The sequence below is a fragment of the Maylandia zebra genome, linkage group LG4 (genome assembly GCF_041146795.1).
Source record: "Maylandia zebra isolate NMK-2024a linkage group LG4, Mzebra_GT3a, whole genome shotgun sequence".
NCBI classification, from domain to species: Eukaryota; Metazoa; Chordata; class Actinopteri; order Cichliformes; family Cichlidae; genus Maylandia; species Maylandia zebra.
Window position 1 is genome coordinate 14,747,653 of NC_135170.1, and position 17,969 is coordinate 14,765,621.

Consider the following 17,969-nt stretch of genomic DNA (forward strand, 5'->3'; position numbering starts at 1 on the left):
CAGGTTCCAGGATCTCAGCCAGTTTCCTCACTGGACTGTCAGCAAGGACCTTCAGGTCTTGCTTGGCTATTATCCTCCCATAGATATACACACACATGTATTCATGCAGTCCTAGAGGAATTTCTCTCTTTTTCACCTTCAGTCACCCCAAACTCTAAAAATCCTCCAGTCACCTAATTAACTTTCTCTCTCCCATTTCCCCTCTCAACTCTCATCTTCCTCCCACCCTTCCTCTTTCTCACCATCATTCAGGCATCTGTGGGGGTGGCTGTAGAGATAAGCAGAGACTTTATCTGTCAGAAAGCCAATTCAGAATGGTTGACACAGCACATCTGATACACATCTCATGTGTCCTGTGTGTGTATGTGTGCGCGTTCAGAGGGGAGTGTGTTACAGAACTGATCAAACTGGCTTACATTAACAATTAAGGCAGTTTGAAATATAAAAAGAGACAACAATTAAAAAATACCAGCCCAGTAAACGTTTTCTTATTGAGCCTTTGTAGACATGTGACCACTAACCACATGGCATTAACTAGTCAGTCATTTTGGACATGTGACAAACACGGGGACAGTGTAGAATAAGTGAATAAGGCCCCCAGTCAAATACCTGTTGTTAGGGAAAAATCTGTATTCCCCAAATGATAGGCAAAAACCTTCTTATGATTACTAGCATACTGCTGCGGTCCTAGTTTGAATGGAACTGACAGACTTGTCTACAACAGCGTCCAGTTACTCTCTGAGCTTTAGTGAAACAGTGTAAAGTGTGAGACTGTTTTCCTTCAAAACCTTTGTAGGTGAATCTCCTCCAGTTTCAGTTTGTGTAACACTTTATCAAGTTGTACTACGGCTAGTATGTAGAGGATATTTGCAGACTAACATGAAAAATGACTGGCAACCATGGCAGTGTGCTAGCAATCAAAGCAATTACAGCTCTTTCTTCATCCAGTGAGAGCCAGCAACCTACACAAACTACTGCCAGCCACCTGGGCAGTACTTGTTTCTCAAGCAACCAGTGACTGTAGCACATGAGAAAATTGAATTGCCAGTTTACATCCATTCAGTAAATTACTGCCATCTTGTGACTGCAATTAGCTTCTGTCAGTAGAAGCTAGCTTAACTTGGAGCCACCGGAATACATAGCTTCTGTCATTTTAGTGGGTGTGACCCATGGACACAGGTTGGATCTTGCCAAGCTGAGTGGCTCGGTTCAAGCATTGTGGATAAGCCTGTTGCCTTGGACATGAGACTAGTTTGATATCACGTGCTTTGGGCAACACGTGTTAGCCAAGACGAGTCAGAGCTTATTATTCATAAAAACTTAACTAATTTGACTAAAAAGAGATTCAGGTGATGGACTGAGGACATAACTCCTATGATTCTGTGTTTGATAAAATGGGCGGTTTGCAGACTCTACCAGTATCTCCACATTAGCGTGTATCAGAAACTAGCTAACCAAATGGTGTAGCTGGGTTGTTCTGAGCTCATAGAAAAGCTATTTGTTTGGGTGGGGGTGTAGAAGGTTTATGACACAGGATAGCCAGCCTATAAACATCTGACTTTTAAAATCACTGTGGATTAAACAGAGTATAGCCTTAAACATCTGCAAGTTTCTAAAAGTAATAACGTTTCACAATTCCTTATCCAGGGTGTAGTGGAGAGACGTAAAGACGTCTATGCTGACTGCACGATGCAGGACGCTGTCAGCATATATAACACAATAAAAGACAAGCAGCATGAAACAGTGTTTTTGAAGCTGATCCAATTTGTTTTGTTGGTGTTTTAAACATTATCGGCTTCCTTTCTGTAAAAACCACATTAGTGTCCGTGTGGGGGAGAAAGAACAGGATGTAGCAGCAAATCACAGTCACATGGTACACAGTCGAAAACAAAATGAACTCACCACAGGCACTTTGAAAAGGTGACTCTTTATTTTCTAATATTATGATGTATATAATATCCTTCATATAGGTAATCATATTTATACCACGTAAGTAAAAGTGTGCTTTTAATCACAGCATGTGTCCGTGTCAGACTGCTGTTAGTTGGAGGTTTACATTATAAAGTATACAGTGAAAATGGCTGGCATCTGTGTGTATGTGTGTGTGTTTGTTGGCATGTGTGTGTGTGTGTGTGTGTGCGTGTGTGTGTGTGTGTGTGTGTGTGTGTGTGTGTGAGAATGATGCAGTCAGTGTTCCTGTGTATAGAAAGACAAATGTGAGTGCCAGCATGTTTCTGCATGCATGTGTGTGTGTATATTTGTTTGTAGAGGACTAATTATCTCATGATAGGGCTCAGAGGTATGGAGCAAGATAAAAAGCTGCCCGCTGACACTGATTTACACAATCTTTAACACTTAAACCTATTACCATCATGCTTTTAGTGTTACTTTTTATGCTACTTGAAGTTTCAGCTGTACATTTGACTTTATACTTTCATGACTGCTGCAAGAAAACACCCAAAATCTCCAGTGTTAACCCTAAAGACACACAGAGTAACAGCTGATTGTTACTAGTCCTCCTTATAGTTATCAACTGCTTCATCTTGAAGCAAAATGCTACAATGCCTCTAAGATACACTCCCTGAAAACAACTTTATGCTGGCCACTGCTGTACTCACAATATACATATGAACAGACAATATTTCTGGATTGTTTGCTCTGTCTTTGTGGCAAATTTTGTTGCTCTGTTCAGAAATTAATAAACTAACTGACAAATCCATAAGAAATAAAATAAAATATCAGACTCTAATCCTGAGTTTGTGCTCTGGCATTTTTTTCTAACAGTCCTTGGGTCAGTTTGAAATGGATAAAGTCAGGTTACATTTATTTACCACCAAAAACTGTCGGTGTATCTCAGTTCAGACACTTCCATCTGCTTACCAGCGTAATGTGAGGATGCTAGTGTTGCTAGTGGTTTAATCCCTGGTTTGATTCCGGGAGGAGACACATGTCCCTTATGGGGTTTGATTAGTTAAGGGAGCTGGCATAAAAATAAAAATCTACCCACTGTGGGCGACCCCTGTGAATAAAAGAGCAGCTGAAAGTAACTTCTTCTTTTTAGAGTTGTATCAAAAATACTGGATCGCTAGCTGCTGCTTTTTTAGTCTCTGTCTTTCTGTAATAATAAATTCTTCAGATTCTTCTACAGAATTCAAGAAGTTAACAAAACACTAAAACATGCCACAACAAGTGCAATATCTGTTAATTAATACTGGTGTGTGTGCTAAGTACACAGGACATAGCTTTCTCACATTAGCTTAAAAGAATTATGGGTCTTTGTGTGAAGCAGGCTAACCAGCATCACGACCGCTACTGGACACGTTTCCACAAAAATGTTTTGCTTAATTTAAACTGTAGGTGTACAGAAATATGTAATTTGAGGCACAGCGCAACAGTTTACGGCTATGCTAGCCACTTTCTGCGGGGTTTTTGTTGACATCTTGGAGATGCTAACTATGTCTGCTTGAGTATTTCTTTACATTCTTGTAAGACTTTCATGTGACACTGAAGTGGTCTGATCTCTGGGTAATGACAGGGACAGAGAGGGACAGAGAGGTGATGGCTGTAACAACCTGACGCATTAAGTCCAGGGTGCAGCAAAGGAGGCAGATTTTAGATGTACAAATGGCTTTTTAAAAGGTTACGGTTATACTAGTCTGTGGACAAGGAGAAGACATGTGCATTGAAATACTATTTTTACTTCACCTCTATTTTACGTCCTGTATATGGTTTGCTGGGTATTTTACTTGTGTAACAAATAACTTACTTAATCTTGAAAGATGAAGCAAATATCATAGCAACTGTTGATTTAATGTTTTTTACAGTCTGAAATAAAGTAGTGCTAACTAGCTTTGCCAATCACAGAGTTATGCAGCAAACGTGGCAAAAAGCCCACAGCCAGTGCACTGTCACACTGGTTTCATACACTGAGTAGCCTGACTCTACCCATTACAACATGGCTCAGTAAAAACTCAAGGGCAATTTAGACTCTATGGTGCGTGGCTTTCTCATAGAGAAACCTGTGTAGTAATCCAATACAAGTATGTCACATTAAGTGTTGTAGATATTTCCCTGCGAGTCTTCTGTAAATCTCAGTAAAAACAGTCACGATCTTTTCGTTTAAGGGCACAGTCTGATTTCACTTGTTCAGGAAGAGAAAAAACATGTTTTGTTGCTACTTTCAAAAGAAATTTAAGCAAGAAGGAGCCTGAATATTCCTGATGCAGAGCGAAACTCTCCAAGCTTGGTAAAACACGATACCGTTTTGGGCCTTTCATCCTTGGTCAGTCAACCGTGCCAGCCACAAATATATTCTGTAAACTACGTAAACAGCACTGTCTGAATGCAGGGCTTGAGGCAAAACCGTTAAAAGCACATTTTAATCGCTCTGTATTCCCTGTCAAAATAATTCATGTGAAATATAGGACAGGTACAAAATCTCTCTTCCTAAAAGGCTAAAGGTTGGCACAACCCCCCCCCCCCAAAAAAAAAATAAAACAGGGAAACAGGCCCAATAGCCACCAAGACTGGAATAATTCTTGTAATAATGGTTGCTATTCTTTATCTATCAATAGATTATGTTTAGAAAACTTAAAACAACAACTACCATGTCCGCAATCCATAAACTGCCACCGCCGTCAACAATGCTTGAAGTTAAAGTGAAATCATTTGGGGGAGGGAATCTGGTGAGTGAAACTTCCTAAAGGACACATTTTAAAAAGCCTAACAATTTTACAAGTAAGTCTTTCAGAGCAAGCACAGTTTGTTTTCCCAAATTTATGGGACATTTGGGAACACGAGGAACAGCAGGCAAAATCAGCTTGTGCTGATTCAGGACCAGGTGTCACTAGGGACTCAATAGATCATAGTCTATCCCCAAGCCCCCTCTGCTGATCCTAAACCAGCTGCACAGACAGAGACGGCAATGTAAGAAAAACAAGATCCAAATTAAAAAGTATAATAAAAAATGTTTCCGCCAGAGCCGACTGAATCCAGAACAGTCCTATTAGCTTGTATGGCTGCGTCTGCTGAGGAATGATCGGGGCAGTTAGCTCTAAAACTGATCCCGGTCCAACCATTAAAGGTCGCGAGGATGCAGAGGAGGTTATACTGGACGCCCCATGGCTGATCTTGGAGCTGTCTGAAGGCAGGACAGGCAGGCACTGGGTGCATGGGTGAGGAGAGGCTAACTGCACACACGCACACAAACACGCACAATGTAAATATTAACACACACAAACATGCAGGCACATAACTCCACCTGTAAGCCCTCCTCACACAGTGACCTTAAATGCGTTAGTGTGTCTTGGTGTGTGTGTTGCGAGTGCAAAGTGTAGAGTGCTTATAGCAAGTGTTTGTCTCTGAACTATTCCTTCAAAACAGTTTTTTTCTGGTCGTCCGTGGTTGATTAGCTGGCTCAGTGTACTGAAGTCCCATCAAGGAGCGACACAACAGCGACGCAGTGGTAACAGTTTGTCATTTTCTTCCAAAGAAACACCAAACATGACACAGTGATAGTTGTTTTTGTTTTTTTTAACCCAGAACAGAACATTTCTCTCTGCGCCACACCGGGCAAAGCTGAAGCTGTGAGCATGTATGTGTGTGTGTGTGTGATCATTAACGAGACTACATCGTTGTGTGCTGTGTTCTTGTGCTCCTATACTCATGAGGACCAATAATCCCAAAGCTTCGAATTCTATTTCAAGTTAAAGTTTAAGTGTGCAAAAGTTTGATTACGCTGTTCGGTCACAACTGATATCAGCTGATTACCTTTGATGATGATGGCATTATTTTGATGAGCTTACATGATGCGGATGTTTATTTCTGTCCAGTTTTGTTTTTGATTCTGCAGCACATCCTAAAGATTGTCAATTATCTTGGATCATCATGCTTGTGCTGTGAGAAAAGAAAGGAATCATTGTTGGTCATTCATTTTAATCACGTCATCAACTGACCCCCATTTCTTGGAGGGGCACATAAGGTTGCTGAACCTATATCAGACCAACTGAAGAAACCCCAGATGTAAAGTAAAGGCTGGATCTATCTTACCCTGATGCATAAATCACTCTGTAACACGGTAAATCTGGACTCATCAGACCACATGACCTTTTTCCATTCCTCCAGAGTCTGATCTATATGCTTCTGAGCAAACTGAAACCTTTTATTCACTAACTAGCCTCACTAATACATGCTTTTCACAGCTGTTTAGTTCTCTTGTGCGTGTTTAAATACCCTTACTTTTGCTATTAACATAGCCGTGAGTTCTACGATTGGATAACAACCATTCTGGGGGGTTTTCCGACCATATTTTTCCTGGAAGTCGATGCATCATTGTTTCAGGTTTTAAATAATGCATCGGACAGTTCTTAACCCTGTTTTTATTCTTTAATTAACAGTCATTAAGTCTTCCAAACTCGTGAAACTGGAGGGTTTACTGATGCTTGTAGCCTGCTATCTGAGGCAGTCTTCTCCTGTGCAAGTGCAAACAACAAAAACTAGCATTGAAGCTTTGGGTAAAAGTCCTCAAAAGTAGAGGAATTTGTATGTATAGCTACTTGGAATGCATGTGTCCGTGTGGTGTGTGTGCGTGTGTGTGCGCTGCAGTGCTGAGTGTCCTGCTGGCAAATTGTAAAGTGACCTCTGGCACCGGTGAGGTGAGGTTTATGTCCATGAGCGATCGTCCGAGTGCTCCACTCCTAATGTCCCTCCTGTCAGAAACTTCAGATGTGATTAAAACAACACAACCTCACAATCACATCAAAGTAGAAAATGAAACTAGAATAATAGAATATTAGAAAGACTACAACCCCTGCTTCCCAACTCCGCCCCCCTGCGATCAACCCTCCCCAGCCCCCGCCCCAATGAATAGATTACTATAATATGTGACAGAGTTTATCATCCTCTGCACAGTGGCACCTTTAGAATAGAATAGAATAATTTTTTTTTACTAATAATATATCAGAGTATCAAAGCTTTATGAAGAAGAGATAGACAGTGGCCTAGTCTCAAAAAGCACCCTGTGCTCTACTGAAGTAAACATCATTACAGCGCGGGCTAATGGGCCCGCGTGCCCTTGTAAGGCGTCTTTTGTGTAGCAGTCGAGTATCCCTACAGAGTATAGAGATTAGGGTGCCATTTGAGACTAAAGCAAATGTAAGCACTGGAAGCAAATGGATATGGCATGCATGGTTTGAATGGTCAACGCTGACATGGCTCATGGATGGCAGTTCTGAACTTCGACCCTAAGCAGACCCCTCGAGGTCTGAGCCGATGAGAGCTACGAAGCTACCGCTACTGTTGAGTCAGTAAATCCTACGCGGATTAGAGTACTTACAACTGCAAACCTAAAGCTAACCTGGAGGTCGTGATACATAGAAAACATCTGGAGTAATATTTGGCACCAGGCATATTTTGCTAATTTATGTTTGAATCTTAAGCAACTGAAATAACTCTTAAATATGCTACCTTTGCTTAAGGCAATAGTCTTCATCTCTAATTACGTCACAAAATTACTCATCTAACCTAAAGTTAAGTCAAAAAAAAGTAGCAGAGTAGAAAAGCGTAGTCTGATTTTCCTCTACTTCAGCTACTCTTTTACACAAAGCGTGCTGTATTAGCGGTTAGCTTGTTCAACAACGATTGTTTCTGTGCAAATGTACTTTGCTTTTTCTCCCCCTCCCTCCCACGTTACACCCTTAAAATGAAATTGCTGCAGTGCTGAGCATAAAAAGCCCTTGTGTGCTCCTGTCCTTTAAAAATTAAAAGCCCTTGCTTGGAGAAAAGTAGGGTTTTTTTTCCCCTTTCACAGCCCATGACAAAAGCTGATGCCCCTAGTTGCAGTTGCAAAATTAATATTTACATGTAGAGGACAGTAGCAATGCACGTTTGTCCCTTTAAGCTCCCTTTATGGCGTCGGAGACAGGAGATAAAACAGCAGCATCATAAATTAAACAGTGTGTGCGAGGTTTAAAACATATTTTATTATCAGAGTAATGACTGTCAGAGTAGTAGCTTGACAGTGTCGGGTTGGTGTTGTTTCATGTCGACTTTATACAAAACAGTGCAATGGCTGTTTATGGGAAGGTAAAAGAACAATAACTGAAAAAATAAAAAAAGCATTTTTTTTTCCTCTTTTGAGTTTCACACTTACTTGTTACTCACAGTCCCAGAAACAGGTTGAGAAAAATGGTGTGACTAGATACTCATGCTCAGGTTTCACAACCCTCCCTGTCTCCTCTCTGTAGATTTTATGGCTGTGTTGCCTTTTTTCCTCACAGTGTCAAATTCTGTCGCCTCGTGTCGTGAGATAGAAGATTACTGAGTAAAGTGAATAATTCAGCTTGTTTTCTTAATGTTTTAGAATATGCCTCCTTTTACTAAAAGGCTGGAATACTTCAGAATTACAGTAGTTGCCACTGCTTACAAATGCACAGATGCAGCATTAGATTGTTGGGAAACCAAGTGGACTGACTGTGTAAATATTAGGCATATAGTAGTAGATCAGGGGCTTTATCACAGTAGTTTTTTGTGCTGCTCTTCCTGCAGAAAAGTAAGGCCATTACACACCGAGCATGTGGCAAAAAACCCAAAATGAAATTCTAGATCTTTCAGATGCGAATTTGTCGTGTTAGGTATATTCCGCATTTTTGCAAAAGCCGCATTTTTGCAAAAAACGTCCTCAAAAAAGACGCATCAAGCCACAATGAACTGGTCCTGATGTTTCTAAACAACAAAAGGAAAGAAGCAGAGATTCTGGGTTCATTCAATTCTCACGAGAAGGCAGCAGCATGGAGAATTTCATGGTTTGATCCAGGAGTTGAATCTTTATCACGACTGCTGTCGTACATATTTCAGGATGTCAGCAGGGCAGTCTGAGCTCTTCCCACATCTGAGGAGGCAGGGAAATTATTTCAGAGTTGACTGACCTGGAGCACCATCTAGCTGTATGTCTGAAAAGAAACAGTACTGTTGCGTTTCAGTATGTTCAGTAAGTGCGTTTTGAGCTACAAGCGCACTTGTAGCCACACGCAGTGGTCTGATTGGTCAGATCTGTTAATTTGAATGCAAAAAAATCTGAAAAAACTGTGCTTGATTCCATAAATGAAATCCAAATTCGTCTTGCAAAATTATGCGGTAGCTGTGAACGCCTGCATTGAGAATAGGCGAGTATTTTTAACAAACAAAATATTGGTGCAAATTTTACATGTCCGGTGTGTAAAGGCCATTAGTCTGAAAGGCGTCCAAACACTGCTGCTCAGTCAGATGCACACAGTGTTCTCCGGTGCCTCGATGCGTGGATCGCAGCAGTATTTGACACTGGTCCTCTTAAGGCTGGAGAGGTGGCAGTGGAGTAAGTAACTAGTTTGTCAGCCAGTGTGTGAGCAGTGGAGATGAAGAGCAATGAGGAGGCTGTGAGTGACTTAAATAAATAATACAATTGGACTATCCTCCAATTCCATCTCCCGCTGCTTAATTTGTGTGCTACATACGAACAGTTTCCTCCTATTGGAGACGTCTACTTTAGCTTGTGTTTACTCCTGCGACTGTAAATCTGACAGGTTTTAATATTAAATCAGAAATGTGTTCACCAAGAGGTAGTGGGCAAACAAACGGTGCTGCTTTAAAGCCTATTCACAGCTCAGTGGTCTCCCCTCCACAGTACCCTGAACCAACAACCTCCAGAAAACCTAACTAGTCTCCAAAAACGCCACCAATGGAAGACAGGAGCTAAATCTAATGGAGAGGATGGGAAGGATGAGAGGAGGTGTGGAGGTGTGGCTACACAGAAAAAGGTGAGAGGTGACACATGGACGCAGACAGACAGCTTGGCAGACAGACCACCTCTTTTTAGGTTTTAGGTGAAAAAATAAATAAATCAAGAGGTGGCAGAAAAAACAGAAGGAAGCACCAATGGATCTTACGTTACCATCTATAAGAGATTCTTTAGGTTGTTGAGTCAGACCTTTTCTACCCAGCCTGCAACAGCTAATCCACGGTTTCTTCTTTACTCATTGAAACCGCCAGGTAGGTTTAACCACTGACCTGGAATCAGAGCGATGAGGGGAAAATGTGACCAGGGAAGAGCTCAATTCATTTTCAGTTCAGTCGTGAAGCGAGCTTTCCGATCGATCAGTATGAAAGTTTATATACAAAATGTATAGAAAATGATAACTGCTTCCACAAATGCACTGGTTTAAATGGGCAAACCGATCTTCAGTTTATAATTTGAATCTAGCTGAACTGAAAAGGAATCAGAGCCCACGACAAGGTGCTGACGTCTTCACGTTTACTGTAATCAGAGGGTCAGCTGGGAGCTCTAAGGCCGGTCCCCTTCCCTGACCCGACTCTGCTGCTATCCAAAAGGTCAGGAGGACAGAGGTTCACACAAAGTCTGTCACCCCTTCTCCTCAAATTCACATTGTAGTTTTTTTGTGGCGCTTTTGTTTTTTTTTTGTTGTTTTTTTTTAAAGAGAAGTTGCCCCAAACAGAAAAAACACTTAATATATTTTACATTTCCACTAATTCCCATTTCTCCTGTGAGGAAAAAGCCTGAAAATCAATTTATGAACATAAAACTCATGAACATAAACCGAATGTGCCTTGATATATAAGGAGTTACAAGTATTACTACAGTGATATGTGCTGGGGCTGGGAACAACTTCTCTATTAAAACCAACCCTGCTGCACACACTCTCACAGGGCTCAGGATTCACAGTTCGAAGGCTAAAAGTTCACAGTTCACAGTCAAAGTTTAGCAACCCCCCCCCCTTCCCACCCCATAACCCTGTGTGTCCCCTGCTTTTGCTTGCACTCCCCCCCCCACATTTCTCATCCTCCTCCTCTTTGATACTCTGATTGGGGCGATATCTGTAGCCAGCACCTCTCAGACAGGTGTGGTTCTGCGGTTGGGGTCCTTGCTGTAGTCTTTAGTGAGCGTGCTGCTCTGGAGGAAATCCCTCTCCGAGTTAAGCAGCCCGCCTAAGCCGCCAACAGGTTTGCTGCCGGCATTGCCGGCCTCTCGTGGGTTCAGCGTGTACATGGGCATCTCGGAGGCGGCGGGCCCTGTGTAGCCACCTTTCCCCAGTGGCGAGGCATCGCGGCTGGGAGCCTCTGAAGAGCGAACGCTGGAGCGGCGCCGGAAACGGTAGCGATAGGAGGGGATGCGGCTAAAGGCGGACTTCTTGATGAGCTCAGTGCGGGACTTGGCCCGGAGCTTGCGGTGCTTCTCAATGAACATGTGCACAGCCAGCACACCCACCATTTCCGCCATAATGAAGGAGAGGGCCCCGAAGTAAAAAGACCAGCCATAGGAGTAGGACTTCTTGCTGTCACTCTGGCCTGGGTCGCCAGAGTTGGCTGAGATATAGACAATAATTCCAATGATGTTACTGAGGCCTGGACAGACATAAAGAAAGAGAAACTGTGAGAGCCACAAACTAACAAAAATAACACAACTACAGTATACTAAGAGACGGTCATGGTACCTGTGTATTGGACCCAAGGTTTAGAGCATTCATGATTATTTCTGGGTTTGTGACCTGATTTATGTTAACTTATTTAGTCATTTGAATATATTATTAGATTTTGTCTTTGTTTCTAGTTCTTGCTTTCTTGGTTGATGAGGTTGGTTCCCTTTCCTGTCCAGCCTGTCCTCGTCTCAGCGTTTCCTTTGTGAAGTCTGTCCTTTCTCCGTGTTTGTTCACTTTTCTCTCGTTGTGTAAACTCTGCATTTCTGTTCCTATTCGTTTTATTTTGACAGACTCTTGTCCTGTGTGTGTTAAATTCAGTTTCCCTTCCACTTGTCTAATTGGTTAGATTCAGTTCAGCTGTGTGTTTTTCTCCAATCTGCCCTCGTCTCCTCTTAAACCCTCAGTTTGCTTGCTTCTTTATTGTGTCCTCCCTTGTGTTGTGTGTCCTGTGTTTCTTCTATAGTTCCTAGTTTGTAAGTCCCTGGCTTTTGCCTTTCCTGAGTTTTGTGTTTTGGTATTTTGATCCTATGAGTTCTAGAAATATTGGGTTCAAAACCTACCTGCCGCCTGATATATCATCTAATGTATTTTTTTTCTTTCAGGCACACAACATAATCAGATTTCACAATTTTGATATGTATAGTTATTTATTTACTTGTTTACCCTCTGCTCAGATAAGCTTTTTTGTGTTGGTGGCGTTCCAACACATGTGGTCAAAAGGGAAGTTGCCCTCGGGTGGACAAACTGTGCCACATCAGCCAGTGTAAATAACCGATACCGCTAGAATAACAAATAGCTGATCGGCCGATAGTTTCAGCCCATCGATTGGTCAGGCTCTAGTGAGCAGTGTGCAGTAATTGAATACTTTAATTTCAAAACCTCAGTAACTGAGGCTCTTCTAAAACACGGTTTGTTGGCTTAAAAAACCCCAACTCTAAAATGTCCCTTCCCTTTATCCTTTACAGCACCGCCAATCAGAGGAAACGAATCAGATCATGTAGACACTCAAACAGGTCCAGTTCCATTTATCTGTTAGTGCATGAACGTTGTAAACAACATGAGCAATTTAGTATCCTAACTTACAACACCACACCCTTTTTTTTAATAGTGATTTTTGTCTGTTAACCTTCATTTATTAAAGCAAGGTGTGTGGTGAAGCTACTGTGGGATATCTCTTATTTGTAATGTTTTTGTTGGCTATTGTGTTGTCATTTTGTGCCACTGCATGAGCCTGTACTGTGTTATTGCTGACCAGTTTGTTCAGCGATTTCATTTGTAATGTTTCCAGCTGCATCTTTAGTCCTGTCTGGTGGACATGGTGCATTTTTCTGCAAAAGACAGTCGCATTTGTTAAAAACTAATGAAAATACAATTTTTCTGTGACTAATAACCTTTTCAGTGCAATTAAAGTGAACATACTAAACCTTAACATGTGAGTCAGATAAAAAAATGCTTAGTTAAAACTAATAATGTTGTAAAGATTTAGCGGTTTTGTTTTTTTTCCGCGCATCTCAGGTCTTTAATTACAATTCTGGCTACCGGCGAGACAATCGAGATAAGACGATTATCTGCGTTCTGTTTTGCAACAATGCCCCCGTTTTATATTGCGCTACATAATAAATTCAACCAATGTTGTTTACAGCAGTGCCTTTACTTTAATTTGCTTTAAATTGATTTTTTTAAACTCCTATTCAACGTTTAAGGAAATCCATTGTTAAAAAAGACAAGGGTTCAATAAATGCATCAGTAAAGGTTAATGAGTGTTTTTAATAATTCCGATTACAAAACCGACCAATAATAATCACCTTGCGAGACCCCGGGAACATCACCAGGATCATTACAGTACGGATACGTAAGTACAAGGGTGTGTGCAAAGATGCTTTGCTGCGTCCCAATGAAAGACTCTATAGGTGTGTGTGTTTGCACTCTCACACCCTCACAGTGCATCACAGTGGCATCATGGCATTCTTGTTGATTGATTAATCAGCTACTGTGTCCCATATCCACACTTTGGTGCCTCTCATGGGCTCTTCTGTGTGCTTTAGATGCTCAATGGGCTCCTCAACAAATATCTGAATGCTGTGCCTCCTCCGTTTAGAGTCGGCCCACAGTGACACAGCTGCACACACTCAGACACATGTGGCTCACACAGACAGCCGCCTTGTTGTTATCTCAAGCTCCTTTCACCAGGTCAGAGAATGTAAGGCATTTGGCTGGTACTGTATTTAAATGAAAAAAAATGTGGTATGAGGTGCTGAATTTGTGAATTAGTAAGTGTGGTTTCATGTACGCTGTTCTGATGACTGACGATCACTGTAGCTAAATTCCTAAGAGGAAAGAGGACACACATGGACACGCAGAGACACTCGCAGTGATGACTAACCTGCTGAGACGAAGAAGATTCCTGCGCTGAGGATGACGTTGTGTCGGCTTCGGTAAAACTCACTGGCAGCCACGCAGAGCCCACCCAGAAACAGCAGACCCACACTCATGATGGGGAAAAGACTGGAGGCACGCACAGCACCTGCACATACACACAAAGAGTGGAAACGCGTTCATAACAGGTGCAAACTTTTTATTTTGCCGTGTAAAGACGTCGCCTTTCAGATCCATCAGAAACTGATGAAGGATCATTTGTGCTGGAAGAACAGTAGCTCCACCATTACGTCATCAAAATCACTGGTGCGCATCACTTCTGTGCTGGATGGAGGATGGAGATGCAAGGGGAAGAAAAAAAGAAAGAAAAAAAGGTTTCCACTTTACACACGCGAGGCAGCGGGCTGCTAAATGCTCGACTGAACCTGAATTCTGAACATGTTAAAGCATTCAGAGGATTTGCTAGAGAGAGCAAGGGAGAGAGACCGAGAGACGGACGGAGAAGGGGAAAAAAATGGACAAGACCCAAGACAGATGGAGAGTCACGCTGACATATGCGAGGCAAAATAATGAATGTGAAAGTGAGGCTTCAGTGGGAGTGAAATATTTGTCATATGTGTGCAGGATGCGATAACATATTGAGGAATATTTGCAAACAGCTTGTTGCGCAGAACTGAGATTCGGGCTATTTTGAGACACCGAATATATGAGGAGAGCCCATGCATCAGAGTTTTATCATATACGGTTGTGTCTTCACAAAAAGACTAAAAGTAAACGAAGCAGATCATTGTCGCTTTTTTCTCCATCTGTTTTCTTTATGTTTGTTGTTTCTTGCGTGGCAAAACATTCCCGCCGTGACCGAGAGCTGCAGATATTGCTCGTACAGACTCCGCCCCTATGGCCCACAACCCTGGGCTGCATGAAATGCTGGTCACTAGGTCTCTGCTCCTTATTGGCTTATCAGCTCTAAGGACTGTGATCTAATTGGCTCCCTCTGGGGATGTTGCTCTGTGTTCAGTGGAGCAATGAAAAAGAGGCACAGGCTGAATCCCTTCCCCTTCTTTTCTGTTGTTGTTTTCCACCTTTACTCCTACAATAAACAGAGAGCTCACTTCTCTGTGTTTTCTACTAAATACTCTCTCTTTATCTTTTTATCCTCTTTTTTTCTTATAATCCTTTTTAACCTTATGAAGGCTTTTTTAGGTTCAGTTTCTTAACTACTTGCCATTAGTTTGTGTTTCTTCATTATGTAGTGTTATGGAACGCCATTAAGGTCATAATTTGTTTTGTTGTTCCTGCTATTAGACATTGTAATATTGCCAGCTGCTGTTTATAAACACTGTTCTGGGTACATAATTATACCAGCTGGCATAGAAATGCCAGTCACAATAATATATATATATATTTTTTTAAGAAACTACCCATTTCCCATTATCCTTTGGATGAGAAGAGTGATAAAGAGTACTGAGTGAAAGTCTTCTTCTTTATATTTCCTTATGTTTTGCTTGTGACTTGTGACAGTGACCTATGAAACATTCAAACATAAAAAAGCCAAATTACATTTTTTTATAGGCATACAATACTATTTTTGCACCAACAAGGTGATCCCCAAAGTGTTATTAGCTGACACATTTCAGCATGGTGTGGAGATCGGCCTGAAATCTGAGGTAAATGGACAAGTGGATGACAAATGAAGAAGTGGGAGGCCCCCCAAAAATATCTACACCAGATATAATCACCCTATTAGAGCACGTCGCTCTCGCTCGGCACGCCTACTTGTTGTTCCTAGAGTATTTAAAAGTAGAATGGGAGGCAGAGCCTTCAGTTTTCAGGCCCCTCTTCTGTGGAACCAGCTTCCAGTTTGGATTCAGGAGACAGACACTATCTCTACTTTCAAGATTAGGCTTAAAACTTTCCTTTTTGCTAAAGCATATAGTTAGGGCTGGACCAGGTGACCCTGAATCCTCCCTTAGTTATGCTGCAATAGACGAAGGCTGCTGGGGGATTCCCATGATGCATTGAGTTTTTCCTTTCCAGTCACCTTTCTGACTCACTATGTGTTAACAGACCTCTCTGCATTGAATCATATCTGTTATTAATCTCTGTCTCTCTTCCACAGCATGTCTTTCATCCTGTCTTCCTTCTCTCACCCCAACCGGTCGCAGCAGATGGCCCCGCCCCTCCCTGAGCCTGGTTCTGCCGGAGGTTTCTTCCTGTTAAAAGAGAGTTTTTCCTTCCCACTTGTAACAGGGCAGCCCTTAGCGGCTGGAAACACAGTGAGACAGACCAAGGCAAGTGTAGTGGAACAAAGTATTTATTTGCTATATGGCTCTCCTTAAAACAATTAACTTGTCGAGCTTCTTCACAGCACAAAAATCCATCCTCTAATGACAACTGGCAGCCTTAAATATGTTCAGCTGTCACAGACTTAACCATTATTCCACTCTCAGGTAAATTCTTAAATCCCAACCTTCCACCACAGTATACAATATATCAATAAGAATAAATAAATACATAAATACATTTTCACATTTACATATTAATAAATACTTCACACTTTAATGTTACACCAAACCCAATATTATAAAAACCCAGAAACCCAAGCACAAAAAGATTCACCACACTCTCTTTACCAATGGTCTCTCCCGGAACCTTTAAATGGTGTCTGGACCCCCAGGGAAAGATTTGCCCAAACACCTTGAAGAGGACACAGGCAAGAAAGGTGAGTAATCATTAACTTACAAACACTTACTTGCACCACTTTTATCCCTAGATTTCACACACACATTTGCCTTAGTTTTCCTTATTGGTAAACCTTAATCACAATCTCAATCACCATTCTTCTCTCCTGACAGACAACCACCACATTCCTTGATGAGGAGCAGCTGTGCAGGATCTGAAACAAGGCCACCAACTGATTTTAAAATTCCCAATAAATAGTCAATAAATATTTAAACTTCTTGTGTGCAAATCCATGCTTAAAGTGCAATGCTCATAAAGTGCTTGATAAGGTGCTTTTAATAAAGTGAAAGGTGTGCTCTAAAGTGCTATACAGACAATACAATATAAATAAATGCAGTAAGGGAGTCCTCTTCCTTACACCACTGTTGCCAAAGTGCTTGCTCATAGGGGGTCATATGATTGTTGGGTTTTTCTCTGTATCTATGAAGCACCTTGAGGTGACTTTTGTTGTGATTTGGCGCTATATAAATAAAATTGAATGGAATTGAATAAACAGTATCTGAAAGTCATATTCTTAAGAAATGGAAAATATCCACACTTGACACAGGACCTGAGACAGAGATGTGGCCTTTCAGTGGGTCCTGTTATTGTTTGTCAAAGTGAAAGAATTGTCAACTTTTGAACCACCATGCAATACCATCTGTAAATTGCTAGACTGGCAACAGATTCAATTTCCAGCACGATCACAATCACAGTGCCAAGACAGTACAAGCATACCAGGATAGATAAAAACACAATAAAACATATCAATCATGGATTGGCCTCCCCAGAGCCCAGGCCTCAACAATACTGAAACAGTGTGGGATTACCTTGATGCTAGCATGGTGGCTCAGCTGTTAGCTAACTTTTGCCTCACAGCAAGAGAGCACTGGTTTCAAACCTGTAAAGGGACATGCTCCATGGAGTTTGATTGTTTTCTCCATGCTCACACTCAGGTTTCTCCTGCAGTCAAAAAAGCATGCAAGGTGAATGCTGCTCTTGGCCTTGGCCTTGTCTTGCCAAGCAGATTTGTAATCTCAAGAGACCTATTTAATGGTTAAGGCAGGATTAGAGGTTTATTGCCTAACAATAATGTGATAGCTGGAATATTTCAGTGCAAGTTTGTGCGGCGAGGCAAAGTAGCAGGCCACCATCAAAGGAAAAACTTCAGGGGTTCAATCACATGCCTTTTAACTGTAATCAAAACAGTATGCATAAGTACTGTGCACATAAGGTGAGCTGTTAAACGCCTAAACAGTGCTCCATACAAGAAATGACAAAATAAGTAACTGGTGTTATTTTAACTGTATTTGTAACACCTCCAGTGTTCAGCTGCTTACTGACTACTGCTTTCTCTTTCCCAGAGAAAAAAGGTTAGTGGGAATATCCCACTCCTAGAAGAAA

General features: G+C 41.6%; 1 protein-coding gene across 2 annotated transcripts in view; it reads right to left on the reverse strand.

The window, feature by feature from the left end:
• Positions 1-8,583: 8,583 nt before the first annotated feature.
• The window catches only part of cacng3b (calcium channel, voltage-dependent, gamma subunit 3b), a 39,286-nt gene continuing 29,900 nt past the window's right edge, over positions 8,584-17,969 (reverse strand). For both annotated transcript variants that reach the window (XM_004560720.4, XM_076883029.1), the window contains 2 exons: positions 13,852-13,992; positions 8,584-11,394 (listed from right to left, as the gene is read on the reverse strand). In XM_004560720.4, coding sequence (XP_004560777.1) covers positions 10,883-11,394; positions 13,852-13,992 — 653 coding nt within the window. In that variant the 3' untranslated portion in view covers positions 8,584-10,882. The remainder of the gene's footprint in view (positions 11,395-13,851; positions 13,993-17,969) is intronic.